The 25,155-nt window shown below is 54.7% G+C and overlaps 2 protein-coding genes across 4 annotated transcripts; both read right to left on the bottom strand.

Annotated features, from left to right (window-relative positions):
- Positions 1-98: 98 nt before the first annotated feature.
- ST6GALNAC4 (ST6 N-acetylgalactosaminide alpha-2,6-sialyltransferase 4) lies at positions 99-9,292 on the bottom strand. 2 transcript variants are annotated; one of them, XM_014482445.2, is made up of 6 exons: positions 9,136-9,292; positions 8,623-8,708; positions 6,881-7,066; positions 4,125-4,537; positions 1,953-2,060; positions 99-807 (listed from the first exon to the last, which is right to left on the bottom strand). In XM_014482445.2, exons 1-6 carry the CDS (start codon positions 9,170-9,172, stop codon positions 555-557), a joined length of 1,083 nt encoding a protein of 360 aa, XP_014337931.1. In that variant the 5' UTR covers positions 9,173-9,292; the 3' UTR covers positions 99-554. The 2 variants fall into 2 exon arrangements, with proteins under 2 accessions (XP_014337931.1, XP_005908512.1); XM_005908450.3 differs by lacking the exon at positions 1,953-2,060.
- Positions 9,293-14,728: 5,436 nt separating this feature from the next.
- PIP5KL1 (phosphatidylinositol-4-phosphate 5-kinase like 1) lies at positions 14,729-24,464 on the bottom strand. 2 transcript variants are annotated; one of them, XR_011466142.1, is made up of 11 exons: positions 24,367-24,464; positions 23,339-23,542; positions 22,128-22,178; positions 21,770-21,924; positions 21,450-21,574; positions 20,439-20,473; positions 20,294-20,349; positions 18,962-19,074; positions 18,512-18,665; positions 15,164-15,926; positions 14,729-14,833 (listed from the first exon to the last, which is right to left on the bottom strand). XR_011466142.1 is itself a non-coding variant. In XM_005908452.2 (10 exons), exons 1-10 carry the CDS (start codon positions 24,457-24,459, stop codon positions 15,659-15,661), a joined length of 1,254 nt encoding a protein of 417 aa, XP_005908514.2. In that variant the 5' UTR covers positions 24,460-24,464; the 3' UTR covers positions 15,061-15,658. The 2 variants fall into 2 exon arrangements, 1 of the variants encoding a protein (XP_005908514.2); XM_005908452.2 differs by lacking the exon at positions 14,729-14,833 and having other exon boundaries at positions 15,061-15,926.
- Positions 24,465-25,155: the final 691 nt, after the last annotated feature.

Here is a 25,155-nt window from a genome sequence, read left to right as displayed (position 1 = left end):
AGCTGGCTGGAGGTCTCCCCTCAAGGCAACAGATCATGGGATTGTGGTGAGCAGAGAAGCTCCAGTCCCCACCCTCAGACACATGACAATAGCCGGGACAGGCTTCCAGAAAACACATTTACCCGTACGCTCCAGAGGTGACCCTGGCAGTCACAGTTCAAAGGCCCCCCACTTCACCCAACGAACCCCAAGCTCTAGGCTGCCCCGCTGAGGGCAACCAGCCTGGGAAGTGTGGCACCAAAGGCAGGTGGAGAGGGAGTACAGAGAGGAAGGACCAGGGCTGGTGCTCGGTTGAAATTCATAGTGCTGGTGACTGGGGGCCACCAGCCCCCAGGGCGAAGGCCACTGGACAGACTCAGAGGTGGGAAGAACTTAAAAACGAAGACTCAGATTACTCAGGGAGCAGGGGTGGGGAGGAGGCTGCAAAGGTCACCAGAGGCCTCCTCCTCTCTCCCCAAGTCTAGAAGCCTGAGATGGCTCCAAGTGTCCCCAAGGGTATGGCTGGAAGGGAACTCAGGTCCGCTCGGCATGTGGCAGGAGGCAGGATCCATAAATTAAGTGTTTTTGGCTGAGTGTGGCTGCAACAGAGGCCTGGTGATGGTACTGTGGCGATGGGACCACTGCGTCCTCCAGGATGGGTGGGCAAAGACGATGGGCCTCTTCTTGGCCCAGCGAGAGAACACGGCCTTCTCGGTGATGAAGCGGTGGGCGCTGCGGGGCGCCCGCTCATGGGCCAGGTACATTTGACACTCGTCCAGCCGGCCCTTCTCGAAGTAGTGGTAAGGCACTGAGGGGTGATGCTCTTCCCTGTGGGTGGGGAAGAGGGACAGGTGTGAGGCAGCCCACCTGGTCTGCCTCCCGCCAGACCCCGCCACCTGCCAGGACCATCCCTCCCCCAGCCCTACGGACCACAGAGTCCCACAGGCCAGGTCCCAAGGGAGGCCAAGACAGATAAAGGAAGAACAGGGCAGCCCCCGAGGATTCTAAAGGCCAAGGGTTCAAGCCCTGGCTGTACCTCTTGCGAGCTGGTTGACTCTAGGCCAAGACAAACACCCTGAGCCTCAATAACCCATCTGTAAAATGGGGATGGTGACATCTACTTTCTTGGCTGAAAGTGAAAGTGAAGTGGTTCAGTCGTGTCCGACTCTTTGTGACCGCATGGACTGTAGCCTACCAGGCTCCTCCATCCATGGAATTTTCCAGGCCAAGAGTACTGGAGTGGGTTGCCATTTCCTTCTCCAGGGGATCTTCCCGACCCAGTGATCAAACCTGGGTCATCCCACATTGCAGGCAGATGCTTTACCGTCTGAGCCACCAGGGAAGCTAAAACCACAGGTCAAAAATTGCAAAGTGCCTGGTGCCCGGCTCATGGTTGAGGGACCGCTGGGTCCCCGCAGCATGTAACTGCCAGGCCTGCATACCCACCTACTCACAGGCAGTCTAGCCAGGCGTCCTGGTAGAGAGGGGCTACTTTCATCTTGCCCACGTGCTCAGCAAAGAAGTTCCCCAAAAAAACAGAGGATGAAAACACGGGGCCCCTTCAGTTCAGTGATGGGAGCCATGACAGTGTTGAACTAGAACAACATCACAAGTCAAAGCTTAGGCGTAACAGCTGATCACAGACACGCACAGCAGCCCTGAGGCTGGGGCGAGGACTTCAGTAGATCATTCTCTTGCTAAACCTCTCCACAAGCTTCTGAGGACAGTGTGGTCATTTGCTCTCTTTGACCTAACAAAATGGTTGCCCTGGGAGGTGGCGGCTGGGCCCAAGGCCACTTGGGCAGAGTGGAGGTGGGAAACCCAGCCTGTTCTACAGGTTGGGCTCCTTCCCACCAGGTACCAGGCCCAAGGGCTGTCTGTGCCTTGGCTACTCACGCGGAAGCCCACACACCCTCAGCATAGGGCCCGAACATGGTGTCCCCCCCCACCACCTGGCTCCTGGCTGGCCTGACCTGCAGTAGCTGTCGCTGACCATCCCGTAGACCACGATCTCCTCACACAGCTCCAGGGCGAGAATCATAGTGAACCAGCCGGTGCTGAGGAAGGACCCGGACTGCCTCCTGGCCGGGGGAGGGACGCACAGTCAGCTGGCCACGTCCCCCAGCTCAACTTGGAAGGAAGGTGGCCCCAGGCTCACCACACAGCACTGGTTCCCCTCCCAGTCAAGGGCTTCTCATCTTAACCCCCACAGAGAGGCTCTGTGGGAGCACTGGGGAGCCGGAAGATCCGGCCCAAGGCCAGCAGTGGGCAAGAGGTGGGCGTGGGTGCCAACCCAGGTCTGTGCATCTTCTACCCATCCACACAGAACTTGAGCAAACCACGCCCCCAACAATGATGATGCATCAGCCCTGGTCACACCCTCTCCACATCTCAGGGACCAAGCTTGCAGAGACAGCAGAAAGCAGCAGAAACACAGCCATTGAAAGCGGGGAAGAGGGTTGTCTAGAGTCAAGCAGTCTTCAACTTGAACCCTGAATTTGCTCCGGGGCATCCGATTTGCTTATGAACCTCTCTGAGCCTCAGTGACCCATAGGTGACATGGGGATAACTATAGGTGGTGATAGAAAGGGAACACGGTCAGCCCAGCTCCTCCCTCAAGCCCCAACCCCCAACTCAGAGCACGGGACCCTGGAGCCGGACCTGGCTTCACCTCTCTCCAAAAGCACCAGTACTGATTACTTTCCCAGTCGATGGCCATTCATCTCGGGCTCTACTGAAGGGCTGTGGGGTGGTTCAGCCATTCAAACCTAACACCTCCCAAGCCCTGAGCTGGCCATGAAGTGGCCCCACCCAGCGCTACCATTCTCAAGGAAGTGGGCAGCTGGAAGAGACCTGCTGAGAAGACAAGGAAACAAAAGAATGGTATGAAGGACGTCAGGTAGGAGGTGTCCCTTCAGATGGGGCCAAGGAGAAACTCCATCTGTATTGAACACAAGGGAGGATCTGGGGGAGGAACAGCATGTGCAAAGGCCTGCAGGTGAGAGCAGTGTGGATGTCCACGGCCAGTGCGGCTGGAGCAGGGTAAGCGACGGACGATGAGGCCACAGAAGCAGGCAGGGGCAGACCATGCAAGGGCACGAAGGCCTGGGCAGGGGAGGAGGTGGGAGTCTGGACTTTATTTTCCACGTGATGCGAAGCTGCTGTAGGGTGAGGCCAGGTGACTGGTGGGATGAACTCACTGGGGCACTTAGAGATCAGACTGCAGGGGGTGCTGCAAGTGCAGGGGAGTGTGGGGACTTCCCTGTGGTCCAGTGGCTCAGACTCTGTGCTCTCAGTGCAGAGGGCCCAGGTTCGATCCCTGGTCAGGAAACTAGATCCCACATTCTGCAGCTAAGAGTCTGCATGCCACAACTAAAGATCTGGCATGCCATAACAAAGATCCCATGTACTGCAACTAAGACCAGGCACAGTCAAATAAATAAAAAAATAAAATATTACCAAAAAACAGAGAAGGATGGTGGCTTTGGTCAAGGAGGTACCCATGGACAAGGAAGGAGATTCGAGAGCCCATCCTATGTGGCAGGTGATGAAACAAGGGGAGTCAAGGGCAAAGTCAAGTGTTTGACTAAAAAACTGGAGGCTGGTGGCTGTATTTTCTGAGCTAGAGAGGTGGGGGAGAAACCAGTGTGCAGATAAGGAAGCCATAGGAGTTCAAGTGCTCTCTTGGGTGTTGGATAAAATGAGATCTTGAAAGCAAGAGTACTTAGCTCAGTACCTGGTGCACAAAAAGGGCTGTTAGAACTGCCACTGTTACTTTCATTTTCTGGAAGGGACATCAGAAACCAATTCAGGTCTTAGAACATCCCCTCCAAAGAGAAGAGCTCCCTGCCATGGCCCCACACTGGTCACCACCACCACCATCCCCCGCCACCACCCCGCCACAGTGTATACTGGTGAGGCCGAACGCCCTTCACCGCCGTGTGGAACATCTATATGGTCATTCGATGATGACAGTCTCTCTGATTCCTGTCCCCATCAGAGGGCAGGACCATGCCTGCTTCTATCACTGCTGAGCCCCAGTGCCAGACAGAGCAGACCCTTAGTGGACCAGAGGCTCCTGGAGAAGGCAGGCCGCCAGCTGCCAGGGAGATCCCCAGCAGGCCAGCTCCCCGGCTCATGCTCACCGGTTCTTGCCCGTCTCGTCCTGGAAGACCTGGTCGCAGTAGGCCATCATGCGCTCGGTGAATGTGTACACCTGCAGGCCGGGGTACATCCTGGTGAGCTGTAGCAGCGCACGGTAGGTGCGGCCACCCAGCGCCCGGTCCATGTGCTTCCCCTGGCCCCACACCACATAGAGTGTGTCCCGGGCCTGTTGGAAATAGTGGGAATAGTTTCGCAGCAACAGAGGCACGCTCGTGTGGGAGATGACCCGCAGGGTGCTCCGCTGGCCCACGTCTGCCTCGAAGCCCACGGTGGGCGCCTGGTTCATGCGCAGTACGCACTCAGCGCTGTCAATCTCGGCGCCCAGGCCCGAGCCCAGCATCTGGCCTGAGCTGGACACCACGGCGCAGCTGCGGCACAGCTCTCGGACCAGAGGCTGCAGGGGGAGGAAGAGAGAAAGAAAGGAAGTCCTGGGCACGTAGCTTCCACCCTGCCTTCTCCTCCACCCAGGAATACCCCTGACCACCTGTATCAGCTCCAAGGACTTCATCAACCCTTTTTGCAGATGAGGAAACAGAGGCTAGGCAGTTGGAATGACTTTCTAAAGGTCATTCCAGTGACACGTGGCAGAGCTGAGATTCTATGCTCAAGGCCTCTGCTTTCCCATCAGCCACATTTCTGGCCCTGGTTTCTGTTGCTAAGGCCCTATGAGGCCCTACATTGCACTTTCTTGTTAGGGTTATATAAGTCAATATTTATAAAGCACTCAGAGCAGTTCCTGGCACAGACTAGGAGTCAGTTATATGTTCGTTAGGTAAATATGAACCTCAGCTCTTCAGAATTTCTTTTAGGTCACTTTCTCCTCTGCCCAAGTCCCATTTTCCTTGTCCCAGTTTATAAGTAAAAGCCCATCACAACATTGGGAACCTCTGGTTCTGAGCCTGAATCCTGGCTCTGCCCCATCCTAGCTGTGTGTGCTTAAGGCAAGTTACTTTGTCTCTCTGAGCCTCAATTTCCTTATCTATAAAAAGGGGATGAAAATAGCATCTGCTTGATCAGGTTTTAAGGATTCAATTCAAAATGCCTAGAGAGTGATCAGCACAGACTGAGGGCACAGTAAGCTGCCCTCCTACCCCACCTCATCATCTCATAAGAGGCAGGAGCCAATCCAACAAGTCTGCAAACTGTCACTGGAGAGAAGACTTGCTGCCTACCCCAGGCCTCCATGCCCCTTTGGGAACACAGGTTTATGGAGGCCTGTAAAGGATATGGGAATATTCAATCTAGTCGATAAAAGACACACAGTTGTAGCCCACTCAGGGACAGTTTATGTCTGACACAGTGTTGATTTAAGGACTTTTAGCCCCATTTTCCATGCCCTGGCAATAAAGAACAAGACTTCCTTATTCTGCCCTCAGTTTAAGCCTGAGCTGACAACTGTCGTCTGTTCAGATCCAAAGTCACCATCTGCCTCAGAAGGTGTTCTGCTTGTTCTGTTTTGCAGGATCTTTAAGACAATGAATCCTTTATAGAAATCAGCCCTTTCGACATTCTAAGATTTTCTGCTCTGTTAACAAACTCAGAGGATCTGGCCATCCTGGGGCCACGTCCTCATGAGCTCTGAGCATCTGAAATGAACACTAGCTGTGACCACGGAAGCTGGGATGGCGTCTACCCAGCCTACCTCGCCGCTTGTCCCTCTTGGCCAAACCTGGTGGCACTTGAGTTTGTCCCTCCCAACTCAGCTGTTTTTGCATCTTGATCAAAGATTTATACAGCACCCATTCTAAACACTATCCATGAATCATGCAGTTGGACCTGCAGAGCAACCCTACCAAGGTAGGAACCACAATGATTGCCTTTTATAGATAAGGTAACTGCGACTCAGAGGGATGAAGACCTGAAATAGATCTCCAACGCAAGGTCCCTGAGCCCTCCTCCCTCTGACCAACACTCAGAGAGCTGGCAGACTCCGAGCTCGGACCTTCCTGCACCGGATGTCATTGGCAGATGCCTTTGAGAAGAAACCTACCAGCTGGGGCTGCTGAAATCAGGGTGAGCGGTGTAAAGCCTTCTGAACCTCGCCTGGCAAAACAAGCATGGGGAGGTGCACGCCATGGGGCAGGGGCCTCAGCTGCCTTGTCACCCTTGGGCTCCACTGTCCCTGTCTCCTGTAGAGGGCCAGCTCTGGGGCAGATCTGTATCCCCAGCAGGTATCAGCACAAGGCAGAGCACATCTAAGGCACCAAATACACACTTGCTAAACAGATGGGTTGTGCGTGGACAGTTTTTAATAAATTTAAAGCTGCATGTACCACCACGATGTGATGCTGTCTGGCTTCCAGGATGGACCAGGAGTTTCAGGTGGCCACCCTGCCTAACCCATCTTTTTTATCCCCAGTGCCCAGCTAAGAGCAGTCAGGCAATGTTCGTTGAATTAAAAAAAAAAAAAAAGACATTTAGGAATACCCTGGTGGTCCCGTAGTTAGGACTCAGCGCTTTCACTGCTGTGGCCTGGATTCAAGCCCTAATCGGGGAACTAAGATCCTGCAAGCCATGCAGTGCAGCCACAATTGAAAAAAAAAAAAAATTTCCTCCTAGAATTTGAAGCTCAGAGAGGTAAAGGGACTGGTCAGCTTGAGCAGAGGAGCCAAGTCCAGGATCCAGGCTGGCCTGACATAAGCCCAGTTCTCACAGTCCCCAGAGAGTCCGGGGAGAACCCTGGCAACCTTGGCTGGGCCTACCCCCCAGCCCCTGACACGCTGCCCAGCAAACTCACCTTCCCATCTGGCACGCTGCTGTAGCCACTGAAGTGCAGAGGCCCTGGCACGGTGGGCCTGGACTTGATAGAGAGGTGGGGGTCCAGGCAGAAGGCTGGGCAGAAGGGCAGGCAGGCCCAGTAGCACAGCAGGATATAGACAGCCGAGAAGCCCACAGAGCAGAGGACGATGAGCAGGAGCCGACACTGGGGGAGACCGCGGTCATGGGGTGTGAGTTAGGGGTGGGGGGCCAGTGTCGCTGGAGCTCCTAGAAGCTGCCTCTGGGATCCCCAGCCTCATGGGTCCAAATCCCAGCTCAGTAGTTCCCAGCACATCAGCAGAGGCCACAGTCTCTGTTAGCCAGGGCTGGGGCTGTCTCTGGGCTGTCAGGTTCGGAGCACATGCATGACTGAGATAAGCCCTATTATCCCAATATTCTAGATAAGGAAACCAATTTGGGGTGAAAATGGGTAGGTAACTTAAGGCCACACAGTAAGAAAGCAGCAGGGTGGGGTCTCCAAATCAGAAACCGTCCTCTTAACCAGAAAGCTGAGGTGCCCTGTGCAGCCTTGGGTATAACTGTCTACGTCTCTGGGCCTGCTTCCTCTATGAAACTGATACTACCCACAGTGGGAACTCACTCTGAGGACAGCGGCCAAAGGGCTACCATAAAGTGCTGTGCACATGAGGTCAGGCATGGCCCGGCAGAAGGGCCACCAGTTCCCTTCAGACCCCAGGCTCAGGCTGTCCCGCACACCCAGAGCCGTCCCCTCCCCCAGCCGATGATCATGACCTGGGTCAGCAGACCCTGTGAGTAAAGAGACAGTAGAAGGGGATATTGGGAAGCGTCACTCAGCAAATGGTTTCAAGAACTGAGAGCTGCAGCCTTGAAGCGCCCTCCTCCAGAAACCACGTCCCCAGAGGCCACGTGAACCAGGAAGCCCTCCTGGCCCCCTGCCCGGCTGGCGGATGTAGTGAATACCTCCACCGAGCCTTCAAGGAGGGGCTGCCTGGTGGGGGGACACAACTCTGGCCTGCCATTGTGTGCTGGGCCACCTCAGTCACCACCTGTGTCTCTCTGGGCTCTAACCGGTCTCCCAGCCTGCCTAAGACACAGGTCCCTCTGCCTCAGGAACCAACTGGCAGCTGGCTGGGGCTCTCTGAAAATCAGAGGTGAAAAAGTAGCCCCCACCAGTCCCCTCCTTGGGCATATCCTGCCAGAGGCCCTCCCTTTTCTGCCCACAAGCCACTTCAGCTCCTAAAAATAAATCTCTGTGAGACCAGCTGTGCGGAGGAGGGGGTTCAGCCCCCGAGGCCTCAAGCTGTGCTTGGCACCTGGTTCCCTGCCCGCAGGGACCCAGAGACCTTGATTCAGGCAGCCATGGCTGACTTCCCACAACATTCAAGGCTCTCGCCAGGGGCTCCTGAATAAAGTCAAGACTCCGCTAAACTGAACTTTCACAACATACCCTGCTCCCAGGTAGATGCCTCACCTGGGTGACCCCTGGATGCTCACAGGAGGCAGTACTATTATCTCCGTTATACATAGAAGAAGAGCAAAGTACTGAAACCAGAGAGGGAATGCCACTTGCCTGGGGCCACACAGCCTGCCAGATCAGGGCTGGACTTTGAGGCTGGTCTCCCCGTCTCCTTCAGCTCAGGAGCAGTGGAATCAGAAGTGACAGTCAGCTCTGGGGTTGGGGGAGAGGCTACTGGGCCGGAAGCCACCTCCCCTGTGAGCCTTCCTCCTTCTGCCACTTACCGGAGCCTTCATGCTGTCACTGCCGCTCAGTAGCCCGTGGCTGCTGCCTCCAGGGATCAGGCTGGGAAGGGATGGGAGCCAGGGACCTGCCAAGACCCAGACACTCAGAGCTGGGTCCCAGGCTTCCGAGGAAACTGCCCAGGGATACCGAGGCAGGGGAGGGTACAGGCCTGGGTCAGGGCAGACGGCTTCTGGGAATCATACGCCCTTAAGTCCCCAAACACGGGGCAAGCACTGTCCCCATCCTAAAGGAGCTGTAATATCTTCCTAAAGGAGCTGAAACCTCCCGCCAACCCAGTCCCCATTGCACAGACGGGGAAGGAGAGGTAGACAAGAGAAGCCCAGGGCTCAAGGCCACCCCATCCACTCTGGGTCAGATAAGCACCAGGAGCCTGGAGCCTTGACTCCCATCTCCGCCCAACTCACTAACAGAGAGGCCTGGGGCTGGAGGGGACAAGGGCTCTCCACCCCACTGCCAGATCCCACCGACCCCTCACCCGCTGGGGCGCTAACCTGGAGGGCAGGCGGGGATGCGCCGGCTGCTCCCCATCCGTTGCTCGGAGCTCCATGGCCCGCGGGCGGGACGGACGGGGCAGGAAGCCGGAGCCCCGGGGCTGAGGCGTCGCCGTCGCCGTCGCCTCAGCTTCTGGAGGCTGGAAACTCATTGTGCGCCGCCGCCGGTGGGGGCGGGGTTTGCTAGGACGGGGAGGAGGAGACAGGCGCCGGGGGCGGGGCTGGGGCGGGACCTACGAGCGCGCCTCGGGTGGGGCGTGCGCGGTGGGCGTGGGCGGGGGCGGTGAGGCCGCAGGGTCTGAGGACCCGGCCTCAGCAGCTGGGGGCGGAGTCTCAGCTCCGGCATCTCTTCCCTTTCGCCTTTCAGCTCATCTCCCAAGCTCCTGCGGGTGGTGGGGTGGGCGGCCCCCCCCAGAGGAAAGACCTAGAGGGTGCCTTGTGTGCCTTGTCGCTCTCTTGTGGTCCGGATTGGAATTTCTCCATTCCTGAAGTTTGGGGTGGGGAGCTTCAGGGATAATCAAGTGGGGTTTTAGGCTCAGGCAGCTCCAGATTTCAAGCTTGGTAGGGTTGCCGGATTTCGCCAAGTAAAATACCGGATGCCCACGTATATTGGAACTTCAGAAAAGAAAGAAAGAAAGCGCTAAGTCGCGTCCGACTCTTGCAACCCTGTGGACTGTAGCCCGCCAGGCTCCTCTGTTCATGGGATTCTGCAGGCAAGAATACTGGAGTGGGTTGCCATTTCTTTCTCCAGGGGATCTTCCCGACCCAAGTATCGAACCCAGGTCTCCAGCAGTGGAGGCAGATTCTTTACGGGTTGAACTACGCAGGAAAGCAGCCACTAATTACGTTAGAAATCTGAAAGTCCAGTGTAACTGTGTGTTAGTCGCTCAGTCATGTCCGACTCTTTCTGGCATCCTTACCTGGACTACCTCAGATGAGCCTGTTTTTCTCCTCTGTGGAGGGAGGTTGATGATAGAAGCTACCTCAAAGTGCAGGGGCATCTTGTGGCAGAAGCAGGATTTGAACTGGGCAGTCACTGCAAAGCCAGGGCTCTGACCACCTACTTTCAACTCCCAAATGCCCCTGTTTTTTTGCAGGGTCCAGCGGTAAGACCAGGCTAGAATCACAGGACTGGGGATATACAAAACATAACCAGTATTCAATTCATGAGTCACTTGGTTTATTGTACACAATTAGCAGGCAAAGAGTTGGACTATAAAGAGGGCTGACCACTGAAGAACTGATGCTGTCCAACTGTGGTGCTAGAGAAGGCTCTTGAGAGCCCCTTGGACGGCAAGGAGATCCAACCAGTCAATCCTAAAGGAAATCAACCCTGAATATTCATTGGAAGGACTGATGCAGAAGCTAAAGCTCCAGTACTTTGGCCACCTGATGTGAAGAGCTGACTCATTGGAAAAGACCATGATGCTGGGATCAAATTGCCAACATCCACTGGATCATGGAAAAAGCAAGAGAGTTCCAAAAAAACATCTATTTCTGCTTTATTGACTATGCCAAAGCCTTTGACTGTGTGGATCACAATCAACTGTGGAAAATTCTGAAAGAGATGGGAATACCAGACCACCTGACCTGCCTCTTGAGAAACCTATATGCAGGTCAGGAAGCAACAGTTAGAACTGGACATGGAACAACAGACTGGTTCCAAATAGGAAAAGGGGTACGTCAAGGCTGTATACTGTCACCCTGCTTATTTAACTTCTATGCAGAGTACATCATGAGAAACGCTGGGCTGGAAGAAGCACAAGCTGGAATCAAGATTGCCGGGAGAAATCTCAATAACCTCAGATATGCAGATGACACCACCCTTATGGCAGAAAGTGAAGAGGAACTAAAAGCCTCTTGATGAAAGTGAAAGTGGAAAGTGAAAAAGTTGGCTTAAAGCTCAACATTCAGAAAACGAAGATCATGGCATCCGGTCCCATCACTTCATGGGAAATAGATGGGGAAACAGTGGAAACAGTGTCAGACTTTATTTTGGGAGGCTCCAAAATCACTGCCGATGGTGACTGCAGCCATGAAATTAAAAGACGCTTACTCCTTGGAAGGAAAGTTATGACCAACCTAGATAGCATATTGAAAAGCAGAGACATTACTTTGCCAACAAAGGTCTGTCTAGTCAAGGCTATGGTTTTTCCAGTAGTCATGTATGGATGTGAGAGTTGGACTGTGAAGAAAGCTGATCGCCGAAGAATTGATACTTTTGAAGTGTGGTGTTGGAGAAGACTCTTGAGAGTCCCTTGGACTGCAAGGAGATCCTACCAGTCCATCCTAAAGGAGATCAGTCCTGGGTGTTCTTTGGAAGGAATGATGCTAAAGCCGAAACTCCAGTATTTTGGCCATCTCATGCAAAGAGTTGACTCACTGGAAAAGACTCTGATGCTGGGAGGGATTGGGGGCAGGAGGAGAAGGGGATGACAGAGAATGAGATGTCTGGATGGCATCACCGACTCGATGGACATGAGTTTGAGCAAATTCCGGGAGTTGGTGATGGACAGGGAGGCCTGGCGTGCTGCAATTCATGGGGTCACAAAGAGTCAGACACAACTGAGCGGTTGAACTGAACTGAACTGAATGATGAGAGATTGAAGGCAGGAGGAGAAGGGGAATGACAGAGGAGATGGTTGGATGGCATTACCAGCTCAATGGAAATGAGTTTGAGCAAACTCCGGGAGATGATGAAGAACAGGGAAGCCTGGTAACCATGGGGTCACAAAGAGTAGGACATGACTTACTGACTGAACAACAACAAAAGCAGGCAACACAGGTTAGTCAAAGTAGGGAAAATAGAAAGGGGGGTAACAGACTAGTCCAAGAAGAAGTCTGGGAAGATCCCATCTCAGCACCAGTGAGCAGCAGGTTTTGGTTCAGCTGAACCAGTCTCATGACAGACATGATAGGAAGTCACCTTCTGCTCCAACAGAGCATCCATCTGGAACAGCAGCGGGGAGTCCTCCAGCAAAGAGCCTTCAAGTCACTTAGCACTGTGGTCTCATTTTAAAGGATCTGCCTATAGGGGGTAACAGTTATGCCCCCAAGGAGTCTTAGTCTCTATCAGTCTCGGTGCCAGTAGAGTCTTTCTGAGGAACAAAACAAATCTCTTATCTAAAGCAACACTATTTTTTTTTTTTTTGACCACACTACATGGTATGCAGGATCTTAGTTCCCCCACCAGGGATCAAACCTTCACCCTCTGCAGGGAAAGCATAGAATCTTAACTGCTGGACCTCCAAGGAAGACCCCAAAGCGACAATGTTAATTTATCACACTCAGACACTCACAGTCCTGTAATGGACAGTTCACAACAACTAATATGGAAGTTCACATTGGCCACTGTGACTCCATCTTGAATTACTAAGTTTAAATCCTATGAGTTTCATGCAAGATGAGGAGGAAACACAGTAACAAAAGAAGTCACACTGTAAAAGCCTGGGCTCCTGCTCTGGTCCTATCTCAAACTCTATTTTCCTTTTTCTAAGAGGTTCTGATGTGGATACAATAGCAAGGTATCTGTGTTGGGTACCTGCACCCAGTTCAGCAACTTTCCAGGGCTCTCCACTCCATGTGTGTGTGTGCTAAGTCACTTCAGTCGTGTCTGATTCTTTGCGACCCCAGTAACTGTAGTCCACCAGGCTCCTCTGTCCATGAGAGATTCTCCAGGCAAGGATATGGAATGGGTTGCCATGCTCTCCTCCAGGGGATCTTCCCAACCCAGGGACTGAACCTGCATCTTCTGCATTGGCAGGCGGGTTCTTTACCATTAGCACTACCTGGGAAGCCCACATGCAAAGCCAAATTCCCCGAAGCCGGTGACTAGACCTCCATGCTGCTCCTCATCCTATCGGAAGGGCTGATGTTGAAGCGACTCTGCTCCCAGGGCATCCTTTGAGCACAAGCCTTCCTTGTGTTGCCTCCCCCTAACCTGGGCACACCTAAGTTCAGTCTCTGTCCGTGGCCCCAACTCCAAGGGGAAGAAAATGATGAGATGTTCCTATGGATTCACTCATCACCCACAATGGCTGGTGAAGTGACGATTCCTTCCGCAGAGAGGCATAGCCTGCCTTGCTAAGACTGCATGGGGACAAGGACACACACCACGGTCCTGGGCTCCCAGAGCAGAGGAGGAGCGTACATCCACAGAGGAACTGACACTGGCAAGTCCTGCCGCCTCAGGTGAAGCTCTTCTGTTCAACCCTGCAAAAGTCCTGTCTCCTCACCCTGATCTGTGAGGCCCTGCATACTCTGAACTCCTGCCTCCTTCCTAATCGCTGTCCACCCACCCTGACTGCCGTTTCAATCTCCAATTGCATTGAACTTGTTCCTACCTCAGGACCTTTGCACTTGGTGTATCCTCAACCTGGACTTCTGTATTCACATGGCCAGCTCTTTCTAGTCATTCAGCTCAAATATCACCTCCTTAGAAGGCCCTTGTCAACCCCTCTGATACCACACCCCCATCCCTCTTGTCCCAACTGGATTCATTTTTTTCAGAGGACTTGTCACACTCTGAAATAACACTGTGTATTAATTCATTGTCTTGTTTATGGTCCACCTGCCCACTAGCCTCTAATCTCTGTGTGGGCAGCCAGGCCAGTCATGTTCTGAGAGCATTTCCAACACCGGCACGGTGTCCAGCACACACACAGTGCTAGATAATGTGTTGCTTGAGCCAGTTAGAAGAGCCAGGAGTCCTGTGCCTCGTGAGACCTTAGAGGGGCCACTTCCTTTCAGGCCCTGTTTCCTGCCGTGCTGCCCTTCCACCAGAGTTTCCACGACCCACCCACCTTCCTAGTGATGACCTTAACGCAGTCTGTGTCTCAACTTCCTGCTGAGCCAGAATGAGAAGTGCTCCGTGGTTTATGCCGGCTCAGAAAAGTTGAGTTAATCACCCAGGGTCACCCAAACAGCAAGGGATGACGTCAATTACGTATATATTTCAGGAGCCCCGCTCCAGCCCTGCAGCCTAAGATTTCCTTTTCCTCTCCCTTCCCCCACCAGCCGTCTTTCCTTGTTTTCTGTTATGGCCAATGCAATGGCAGCGTTGAGTCACTGAGTGACTTTCCCAAGGTCTGGAATCATCCGGCCCCAGGGACCAGCGATTGGCCCACAAAGCTCCCCCCACCACCACACTGTCACCCCACCCTCAAACTCCGACCGCAGTGAAATAGTTCTTTCTCTCAAATGCCAAGCTGTCTCTTACCCCAGATCTTTGCTTTGTCCTTAGCTTGGGACACACCCCCATCCCCCTGCCACTGCCAGAGCTGCATCTGATTCTTCTGGTCTCTGTTTAGAGGTTAGAGCCCCCCTTCCCATCAAATAACTAGATAGGGGCTCCTTCCCTAAGCGCCATGGCCCCATGTTGCTTCACGAGGCTTTGTCACACACGTGGCTTTTGTCACTGTTCCCCCACACACACACTGTGAGTTCTTCAGAGGAAGAATCTCTGCATTTCGCTCCACCCGAGGTCCCCATTCCCCCGGCAGAGGGCCTGTCACATAGCAGGTGCTCAATAAACATTTAATGAGTTAAATATTTCCATTTGCAAAATTAGACCACTGAGGCACAGAGAGGTTTAGCACCTTTTCCTGGTCACACAGCCAGGCCACAGAGAAGCTCTAGAGGAAGGGCTCCCTTGGGCATGGTCGAACTGGACTGGGGTCAGAGGTAGGGCTGAAGTTTCCTGGAGGAGGGAGAAGGAATGATCAGGGGCTATGCAGGCAATTTCCTTCTCTGCTCCGGTGATGTCTGTGCGTCCAGGTCCCTCAGACTGACCACCAACCTCTGCTCCCATTTCACAGGTGATTAAAGTGACTCCCAGAGGAGGGCAGAACTTACTCAAGATCAATAATGGACCCCAGTCTAATGTTACCTAGAGCTGAAGCACCCCCCCCCAATGCCCCACTTCTTCCCACCTGTGCAGGATATAGGGGGCCCACCCCAGAGGGAGGCCAGTGGGTCCTGCTTGAGCCTGGGTTGGGGGCGGAGCGGGTATTGGGACTCATCCACTTACCCGTGCATGAGTCCCTTAAAGTCTTTGGGCCTCAGTTTCCCCATCTGGACGACGAAGAGGCTGGACTTGGAGGTTTCAGCCACCCGCTTCCCCAGTGAGGACAGGACTGTGGGAGCTGATCAATAAGAATACAGCTCCTGAGTTCAAAAGGCATAGTTGAGTCCTGGTTCTCGCATTTATTGCTGAATGATTTTGCTCAGTCCCTTCACCCCCTGAGCCTTCATTTCATGGTCTGTAAAAAAGAATAATAGCTTTTTTTTTTCTTTTTTTTGAGGATTAAATAATCTCACGTTAGGGGAGTCCCTGGCACAATCAGGCACAACATTCCCCAGCAAAATGAGTTCATAATATTAGTTAGGGGATGCCGCCCTCTGGAGGCCAACCGGAGGAATGGCAGGCGAGGGGAGCCCGACCCGCTGCCCGGGGCCAGGCTGGAACCCGCGTTCCCGGCGTGGTCCCATTTGTCCAGACGGGGAGAGAGCGGCTGGGCGCCGGTCACTCGGTGTGCGCCTCCACCCACTGGCAGAGGCGACGGGCGTAGCAAGCCGGGCTGACGGTTGAGAAGGTCCGGCCTGGGTAGCGCAGCGTCTTCCACAGTTGCTCCAGCCGCTTGCGGAGCCCGTAGACCGTGGTGAGGTCCACCAGGCCTAGGAAATAGCGATGCTCCGGCCCGTCCACGATGTGTAGGGCGTTGGGGGCGTCGGGCAGCAGCCGCCGGTTCTGGGCTCCCGACTCCTCGGCGCTCTGCGCCCCTCGTATAGACCTGGGGGCCGACAGGGGGGTAACTGTCTCCTCCGAGGACCCCCAGTCAATGGACCCTGTCAGCCTGGGCCAGACTGCCCCTGGGTCATCCCCACCCCTCCCGTGTGCCCTGGCCTGATGTCAGATAAACTGGGCGGCTGAATGAATTGCAATTGACAGGCTAAAAGCTGAGCTGCATGCTATGCAGCCACCAGCTAGCCACGTATGGCCCCAGATGCATGGTTAGTGTAAAATACATACTGAAAAAAAAGGAAAAAAAATACTGAATTTCCAAGATAGTATGAGAAAAAGAATGTAAGATATAAATGTTTACATTGATTAGATGATGCAAGGATCAAAGTTTGGATGTATGAAGTAAGGGAAATATGCTATTAAAATTATTTTTACCTATTTCTTTTTATTTTTATTTATTAAGATTTTTTAAAGTCTTTGTTGAATTTGTTACATTATTGCTTTTTGTTTAAAGGCATGTGGAATCTTAGTTCCCCCACCAGGTATCGAACCTGCACTCCCTGAATTAGAAGGCAAAGTCTTAACCACTGGACTGCCAGGGAAGTCCCTCTTTTTACTCTTTAAAATGAGGCTACTAGAACATTTAAAACTACCTGTGTGGCTAGTATTAACTTTCTACTGGATAGCGCTGATATCCAGCACTTGGGTCACACAGACTCTGGCTCTACATTTAAGTACAACATCACTTTGGGTAAGTCCCATATTTGGGTGGGCTTCCCTGATGGCCCAAACAGTAAAGAATTTGCCTGCAATGCAGGAGATACAGGTTCGATTTCTGGGTCAGGAAGATCCCCTGGAAGGAAATGGTAACCCACTCCAGTATCCTTGCCTGGAAAATTTCATGGACAGAGGAGCCAGGCGGGCTACAGTCCACGGGTTGCAAAGAGTCAGACAGTTTGAGCGTGCACACACCACACCATACACAGGTATTTCCAAAACTGCTGTTCGGGGTCGTCCAACCCTGAACGTTTTAGAGTGGCAGAGTTGAAACCCTGCAGAAAAAGGTCCAACCCAAGTTTGCAGATGTGTGTCTTCTTGCCCCAAATTGTATTCCAAATCAGAAGATCCCTCTGGCGGGGGCCCACAATCCAAGCCAGAGAAGGCTCAATTCCCTAACTTTGTCCTCTTGTGATGGTGCAACTTGGAGAGTAGGGGGTCAGGGGGTCACTGGGGGCTTTATTCCTGCCCTGCCCAGGTCTTGGGGGGAAATAAGCCAATCAAAGAAAGCTCCCTTCCACCCCAGGCACCAACCAATCCGAACAGAGTGGTCTGGGAGCCTGGACAGAATACTGGTACTTTTGCAGTGGCAGGGTTAACCTGGGGATGGTAGGTTCTGAATGAGGGGCTCAGAACTGGGTGGAAGCAGGGCTATGGCCATTTACCAGCCAGCTTGGAAAACTTCAATAGAATAACAACCACTGTATGCAAACTTGGGTTTACTCTAGCTTGGATAGGCAGACTTGGGGGAATCTGTATCCCATGGTGGGCATTCCACTACCTGATCAGGATGTGTCCACCAAGCCACAGGTTTCATGGGGAGCCATTACCTTGGGTTGTGCCCAAGATCACCCATTGGAAGGTCTTCCTCCAAAGAGTGGGGCTGGAGGCTGGGTGAGTGGACATCACTTTACATTTGTCCACCCAACAAATCAATGAACTTATTTCCTTTCTTATTTCCAAGAAGGGCCTATCTTAATGCCTAAATATTTCTGAAAATCGAAAGTGAAAGTGTTAGTAGCTCAGTCGTGTCCGACTCTTTTCGACCCCGTGGACTGCAGGCTACTAGCTTCCTTTGTCCATGGGATTCTCCAGGCAAGAGTACTGGAGTGGGGTGCCACGCCCTTTTCAGGGGATCTTCCCAGGCCAGGGATTGAATCCAGCTCTCCTGCACTGCAAGCAGATTCTTTACCACCGAACTGCCAGGGCAGCCCTGAGTAATTCTGTTCAACTACAAAAGTGGGCCTTGGAGGACTGAAAGCCAAGTAACTAACCAAGTACTAACATGAATCCTCAAAAGTCATTCTACAACTTCATTTCCTCCCTCTGAGGCTCAGTTTTCACATCTCTAAAATGGGAATGAACCCATCCTCTCAAAACCAAAACCTCATTGTCAGCATGCGAGATTGATTGCATGCAGAGGAAGGCACCATGATGATGGTGCCAGAGGCGATGACTTCAGGGTCCTCGAAGTGGAGTGACCAGGTCAGGGGGCAAGGGCTCTTTCTAAGGCAAAAGTGAAGTAGGTCTGAAATCGTCAATGACTCCACATCCCCTTCTGGAAAATGGGCAGATTCTTCAACACTGAAGCCCTCATCCAACTGGATCTCACCTGGTCTTTCCCCTGCTGTGATCCACCTGTGCCCACTATCCCTGCTGGCCAGGCTTCTCCAGCTCTCCACTCCCCTCCTCCGCCCCCCCCACCCCCACCCCCTCCCACACACACGTACACACAAACACACAAATACTGCACTTTCCAGTCTTTGAACCTTTGCCTGTGTTGTTTCTCCCACCACACCATCTGTCTTTTCCATGCTCTCATCACCTCATTCTTGCTGTTGCCTCTAGGGGGCCCACCTGGCTGTGCGGAAGATAAGGCTACTGCCTGGACCCCTCTCATCCTCATGAAGACGCTGGAAGGCCATCAGAAGGCTGTAATCCAGTACGTTGAGCTCCCGGAGGAAGGCGGTGTCCAATTCCATCTGGCGGAGGAACCAGCTCCTCTGGGGCCCTGCCGGAGCATCAGTGCCCCCACCTGAGTGCTCGTCGGGTGCCGGGCAAGGTGCTGCGGGCTCCACACGCACCTGCCCCGGGAGGGCAGGAGACATTACTGTCCCAATTCACAGATGGGCAAACTCATCTGTAATTTGCCTTGGTCACCTAGCTAGAGAGTCACGGAGCTAGGATTCTCCACTTGACTCCAGAATCTAGGCTGTTAATGACTCGGGCAGAGGATAATGCCAAGGACACCCTTCTAACTTCACCCTAAACAGAGGAAGAGCAGGCAGTGACTGCTCTATGGCTCACCCAGATTGATGGTCTTGCCCTGAAAGTTGAGGTCTTTCAGCACCAGAACAAGTACGCTGCCCTCAGGGGCGGGCTCCACCCAACGGCTCACCTCGCAGCCCTTGATGTCATACCTGGAGGTGAGGGGTTGGGGAGACAGAAAGTGAAAGTGAAAGTCGCTCAGTCGTGTCTGACTCTGCGACCACATGGACTGTCCATGGAATTCTCCAGGCCAGAATACTGGAGTGGGTAGCCTTTCCCTTCTCCAGGGGATCTTCCCAACTCAGGGATTGAACCCAGGTCTCCCGCATTGCAGGTGGATTCTTTACCAGCTGAGCTACAAGACAGAATTCCACTTTATACGGACTTGAGACACACGGAAAAGCTCACAAGGTAATAAGAAACAAGAGCAGCCACAGGGGGACTGTTCAGATTCTCAGCACAACCCCAGTCCATTATCGTTCCCTTGTTAGAGATGAAGAAAAAACCTCAGAGAGGTTTTTCAATTTGCCCAAGACCACACAGTGACTAAAGGGCAGAGCAGGGATTCCAACTCAGGCTGAACACCAGTCCAGCCTTTCCCCCTACCTGTGCCTGCCTCTTGGCACCTTGTCATCCTTGGGGTATCCGACAGAGTGGGCCCACACTACTCACAGAACCACAAGGGCCTGTGGGAGGTCTGCAGCCCCTGCGGGAGCACCAATATGGAGCTCTGGTGGCAGAGGAGGGGGGACTAGGAGGCTCAGAGGGCCGAGTCCAATCAGAGGCTGGGTTTGAATCCCTGCTTCTAGCACAGTTGCTGCTGCCGCTAACTCACTTCAGTCGTGTCCGACTCTGTGTGACCCCAGAGACGGCAGCCCACCAGGCTCCACCATCCCTGGGATTCTCCAGGCAAGAACACTGGAGTGGGTTGCCACTTCCTTCTCCAATGCATGAAAGTGAAAAGTGAAAGTGAAGTCGCTCAGTTGTGTCCGACTCTTAGCGACCCCATGGATTGCAGCCTACCAGGCTTCTCCGTCCATAGGATTTTCCAGGCAAGAGTACTGGAGTGGTGTGCCATTGCCTTCTCCATCTAGCACAGTAGCTATGTAGATTTCCCCTCCTCGATTTCTCATCCACAAAATGGGGATGATAAGGACACCTACTCCTCAGAGATATTCTGGGAAGGAAGATGATGAATGCAAATGACTCAACACAGCACCCATTGCCTCTTGAGCGCTCAAGAGACGTTGGTCGTGGGGATCACGGTCTCGGACCCGTCAAGAAATCTTGGGATCGATCTTTCACTGTCTATCCCATGAGTGTGGGCGCTTCAGGTGGTACATTCTGGGCGGGGCTGGGAGGCCGACTCACCTCTCAGAGATGCGGCCGGCGGGATAGAAGACGCTCTGCATGACGATGAAGTATTTCTAGGGACGGGAGTACGGAGTGAGAGGAGACAGGGTCTCACCCTCCCACCCTCCCTCCGGCCCGGTCCACTCGGCTCGGCCTCACCCACCTTCTTTCCCCGAGCCACCCGCAGACTGTGCACTCCTGGAAGGGGAGAGGGCGTCAGGTGAGGGGCGCAAACTCGGATACGCCCCGGGTACGTCCTGTCCAGTGCCAGTTTCAGGCCACGCCTCCTCTTCGAGATCTGCCGCATCCCAAGCCTCCAGGCCGCGCCCCCGGACCCCACCCTTCCCCAACTTGAGGCTGGTGTCCCGATTTGACCTGTTTCTAGATTTAACCCCAAATGGGGGGCTCGATGGTTAAGAATCTGCCTGCAATGCAGGGGACTTGGGTTCGAGCCGTGGGTCAGGAAGATCCCCTGGAGAAGGGAATGGCTACACACTCCAGTATTCTTGCCTGGAGAATCCCATGGACAGAGGAGATTGACGGGCTACCATCCATGGGGTCGCAGAGAGACACTACTGAGCGACTACTGCTAAGTCACTTCAGTCGTGTCCAACTCTGTGCGACCCCATAGACGGCAGCCCACCAGGCTCCCCCGTCCCTGGGATTCTCCAGGCAAGAACACTGGAGTGGGTTGCCGTTTCCTTCTCCAGTGCATGAAAGTGAAAAGTGAAAGTGAAGTCGTTCAGTCGTGTCCGACCCTCAGCGACCCCATGGACTGCAGCCTTCCAGGCTCCTCCGTCCATGGGATTTTCCAGGCAAGACTACTGGAATGGGGTGCCATTGACTTCTCCAACTGAGCGACTAACAGGCCCACAAATCTTCCTCCGGTCACTGTCCAACCCCAATCCCGCCCTCTTTGGGCCCCACCCAGGTCTTGGCCCCTCCCATCGGCCCCGCCCCCCTGTACATTGCTGTCTAGGACCCGCCTCCCCACTGGACTTGGCCCCAGCCTCTCTGTTGCCCAGTGCCCTCCACCCTGCTCGGACTCAGATCCCCTACGCTCCCCCCACCACTCCCGACCCTGGAACCTTCCCACTCTCCGACCCATCCCCTTCTCGCCCTCTCTCCTCACACCTCCCCGCTCCCTGCAGTCCCAGTCCCGGACAGGTCATACCCAGCACCCGTGCGAGCAGTGAGTGTGGGTGTCGCTGCAGGTGATGCACGTAGCGGGGCAGGTGGGCGAGCAGCGCCTGCACCTCCCGGCTCCTCAGGGTCTTCAGGAAGAAGCGTTGGTCGTGGCTGAGGGGCGGGAGGGAGAGGTCACTGTCCAGGCCGGTCAGGAGCCGCCTCCCCACCGCCCGTCTGGCCTCCTGTCTCCACCCCTCTCCACCCAACTTAACTTGGCCATTCTCTCTCTCTTAAAGCGCACCTCTCCCCCGACCCACCGCCAGACACCACTCCTCCCGCCATTCCCCACCCCTGCCACCAGCTCACGAGAGAAAGAAGCTGGCTTTGCTCTTGGAGGTGCTGAGGAACTGCAGGTAGGGGCGACTGGGACCCAGCGCGGCCTGGTAGTCCTCCTCGGCCAGCCCCAGGGAGCGCCTCAGTCGGGCGAAGACGGGGCCAGCCAAGGTGCCCAGCTCGAAGCCCTGCGAGGAGGAAGAACAGCCCCCAAGAGTGTCCCCTGGCGCCCAGGGGTGTGCAGTTGGCCCTCCCGCGGGAGGGTCAGGGTTAAGCACACCCTTTCTGCAAGACCCGGGGGTCAAGCCATCACTCCCACTGCAACTGATGGGGAAACGGAGGAGGAGAGCTGAACACATTCCCTCCCATGCAGCGGTCTTGGGCCTCCTACCTCATGAACCTGGGTCAGGACTTCAGAAAAATCCTCCTCCGTGGGCAGCCCCTGCAGCAAGGAGCAAAGCGGCCCAGGGCAAGTCTCAGCCGGCGCTGCCAGCCCAGGGTCTCCCAGGGTCTGGCACCCGGCCTCACCCCCTTCCCCCCATTGTGGTTCCTCCAGCTGCTGGGGACTAATCCGGGTATGCCTGAGTTGAGCAGGGAGACGGCCAGCCCTCCCAGAGCTGGAGGGAAGAGTGAGCCGGGGCAGGTCCCAGGTGTGTCTTATTCACTGCTGAGTCCCCCACACCAGTCTCTGAGTTAGAGTCTGGCACATGTGCCTAGACACACGCTGGCCAAAGTGTTGCCGGATGCCCTCCCGGTAAAAGGGGGTGGCCTTGAAGTCTAGGGACCTGCCGGACTGAGCCTGGGAGGAGCAGGATCAGAGAAATCTTCCTGGAGGAGGTGCCCCCTAAGATGAAATGTGGGGGTAGTGAAGACGGGGAGCAAGGTGCTCATAGCAGGGGGAACAGCAGTGATGGCCACTGGGAAGAGGAGAGGCCGAGACTGAAGAGAATAAGGGAGGGGTAGACTGAGAATGAGGTTGGACAGATGGCCCTTGAGCTTGAGCCAGCAGGACGCTGAGACCATGCTGAGAATTGGGGAACCCTGCAAGATTTTCAGCAGGTGATGAGATTCAGAGGACTCCTGCATCTCCCTGGACCTCCAGGTCCCTGCGCTAGGATGGGGTCACACTGCACATGTGTGCACACACACAAACGACACACATGCTCACCCGGGGCCATCCGGGTGCTGAGCTTGCAGTGGGCGACCCTTTCTGCTGAGCCAGCCTGGCCCTAGCCAGAGCTCTGGGGAGGATGGGCAGAGCTGGTAGGGTGGGGGTGGGGTCCCTTCTCAACAGAGACCAAGGAGTACAATCCCTCCCACCCATTATACAGATGGAGACACTGAGGCCTAAAGAGAGGCAGACACTCACCTAGATCACACATCCACCACATGGGTTCAAGGGCTTCCTCATACCCTCAACACACCTTGGGCTTTCTGGCTTCCTGGCCTCAGCCCAGAAATGTCCCTCCTTCCCTGCACCGAGTCCTGGCCTTCCTCCCCTTCTATCTGGCCTGCTCTGACCCCCAGCCCTGCATTTATTAGCAGGACGGGGCATCAGCCTGGTCTCGCTGTTAGTGGAGGTGCAGAGAACTGGCCACTCACCGTGGGCGGGTGGTCCATGGACACTTGAGTGGCAGCCCACAGCCCCGCCTGCATCAGGCACATCACCTGGTGCAGCTCGTGCCCCGGGCTGATCTCAAACAGTCCCAGGCGACACTGCTTGTCCCGCAGACGCCAGAGGAGGCCACGGTGGCCAGAGCTTGAAGCAGCTGCTCTGCGTCCAGCCTCTGGGGAGGGGGCCAGGATCTGTGGTGGGAGGCACCAGAAGCAGTCAGCATGGGGCAGCCAGCACCCCACAGGAGAATGACCCTGGTCTGAGTCCCACATCACTGTCAGCTCTCTCCTCATCTCTCTGCCTCAGTCCCCTTAGTTGTAAAATGCAGAAAAGGTTGGTACCCACCCGACGGCGTGTTGTGAGAGGACCGTGCCTGGCATTCAGTCAACACTCATAGTGATGGTTCTTACTATCAGCGGGTGGAGCATTCGTTCCGCAGCCTCTCACTAGCAGTGTAACCTCAGGTAAATCACCTAACCTTTCTGCACCTCGCTTTCTAGTCTGTAAACTGAGAACTACATACAATACCTCCTTCGGGGCTGGTATTAACTGTTGTTACTGGTGAGTCTGAGCACCGTGCACAGGATCTCCTTATAGTAGGAGCTGTGATGTCAGTGATTGAGTCATCTATTCTACTCGTCTACTCCGAATTCCTCCAGTCCGGCCCGGCAGGTCTCCACGAAGCTGAGGTCACAGCTTCTGACCCATCCTCAGTAGGCACCCACCACGAGCCCAGCCCTAGCTGAGAGCTTGACCTCCTAACCGCCCTATGAAGGAGACGCTTTTATTATTGTCTCCATTTTACAATGAAGAAACCAAGCAAGTTCTCGTGGAAAACCCGCTGGACTCCCCACTTCAGACCAGCAGCCCCATGTGGGGCGTGTCCCAGTCCCGCCCAAGTGCAGGACCCCTTCTGGGTTTGGATGGGGATGTGTCCGCCCCTTACAGGGCGGGGAGACCCGGCCCCTGCTCTCCAACCCTTTCCTTTCCTGTCCTCTCTCGGGTCTGCACCTACCTCGCGGGGCCCCGGGCTCGGCGCGGCCATCGCCCCCGCAGCAGCTTCCCGGGCTCCGGCCGCGTCCCCCGCTACCGGGTAGCCCCGCAGCATGAGCCGGGCCCCGCCCCTCCTTCTGGATCGACCAATCGAGCGGTGCCGGTCACGGCTGCACCCAATCCGAAAGGGAGCCCCGGGGATCGCCTGCGGGTCCCGCCTCCGGGGCTGCAGCATCCTTCGGACAGCGGTCCAGGCCGGGCGGGGCCGCCCCGCGTTGGTTAGGGTCTCTGCGGCATGAAGACCCCCACCCCCCATTCCCTTCTGAGTGTGGGAGACTCAGATCTCCGGGAGTTCGGGAGGCCGATAACCTAAATCCAGTCCCGCCCACCCACTCTGGCATGAAAATCCCACAGACCGTATTTCGGGTAAGGAAACTGAGGTCCAGTGAGAAAAGCGACTACCTCCAGGTCACACAGGAAGTCAGGGACATGTATTCATTCAACAGTTTTTTGAACACTCACTATGGGCCAGGAGCAGTGTAGGCCGGGGTGTGTGGTGGGGCGGGGGGCGGGGGCGCTGGGGAGGGCAGATTTTAGGGTGAGAGAACACAGCTGCCTGCGTGAGCTTTTAAAAGCATAAATCGGATGATGTCACTGTCGTGCTCAAAGCCTCCAGTGGCTTCCCAAGGCACTGAAACAGTCCAAACCTCCCAGTACAGCCCCAGGCCTGTCTGCCTACTCTTAAGACTCCTCTCAACTCACTCTCCCTGCACCTTCCACAGGGACTCTGGACCCTCTTTCAAACCTCCAG

The sequence above is a fragment of the Bos mutus genome, chromosome 11, assembly GCF_027580195.1.
Source record: "Bos mutus isolate GX-2022 chromosome 11, NWIPB_WYAK_1.1, whole genome shotgun sequence".
In the NCBI taxonomy this organism is placed as follows: Eukaryota; Metazoa; Chordata; class Mammalia; order Artiodactyla; family Bovidae; genus Bos; species Bos mutus.
This window is presented reverse-complemented; position numbering and strand designations above follow the sequence as displayed.

Coding starts and splice junctions, on each gene's coding strand:
- PIP5KL1 (XM_005908452.2), bottom strand. CDS start 24,459: ATGCTGCGGGGCTACCCGGTAGCGGGGGACGCGGCCGGAGCCCGGGAA. Junction 19,075..20,293: donor GCCGGCCGCATCTCTGAGAG/GTGAGTCGGCCT, acceptor CCTCACCTCCAG/GTATGACATCAAGGGCTGCG. Junction 18,666..18,961: donor GGGCAAGACCATCAATCTGG/GTGAGCCATAGA, acceptor ATGCTCCGGCAG/GGCCCCAGAGGAGCTGGTTC.
- ST6GALNAC4 (XM_014482445.2), bottom strand. CDS start 9,172: ATGGGGAGCAGCCGGCGCATCCCCGCCTGCCCTCCAG. Junction 4,538..6,880: donor GCAGCGTGCCAGATGGGAAG/GTGAGTTTGCTG, acceptor CTCCCCCTGCAG/CCTCTGGTCCGAGAGCTGTG. Junction 808..1,952: donor GTCAGCGACAGCTACTGCAG/GTCAGGCCAGCC, acceptor CCCCACCCACAG/GGAAGAGCATCACCCCTCAG.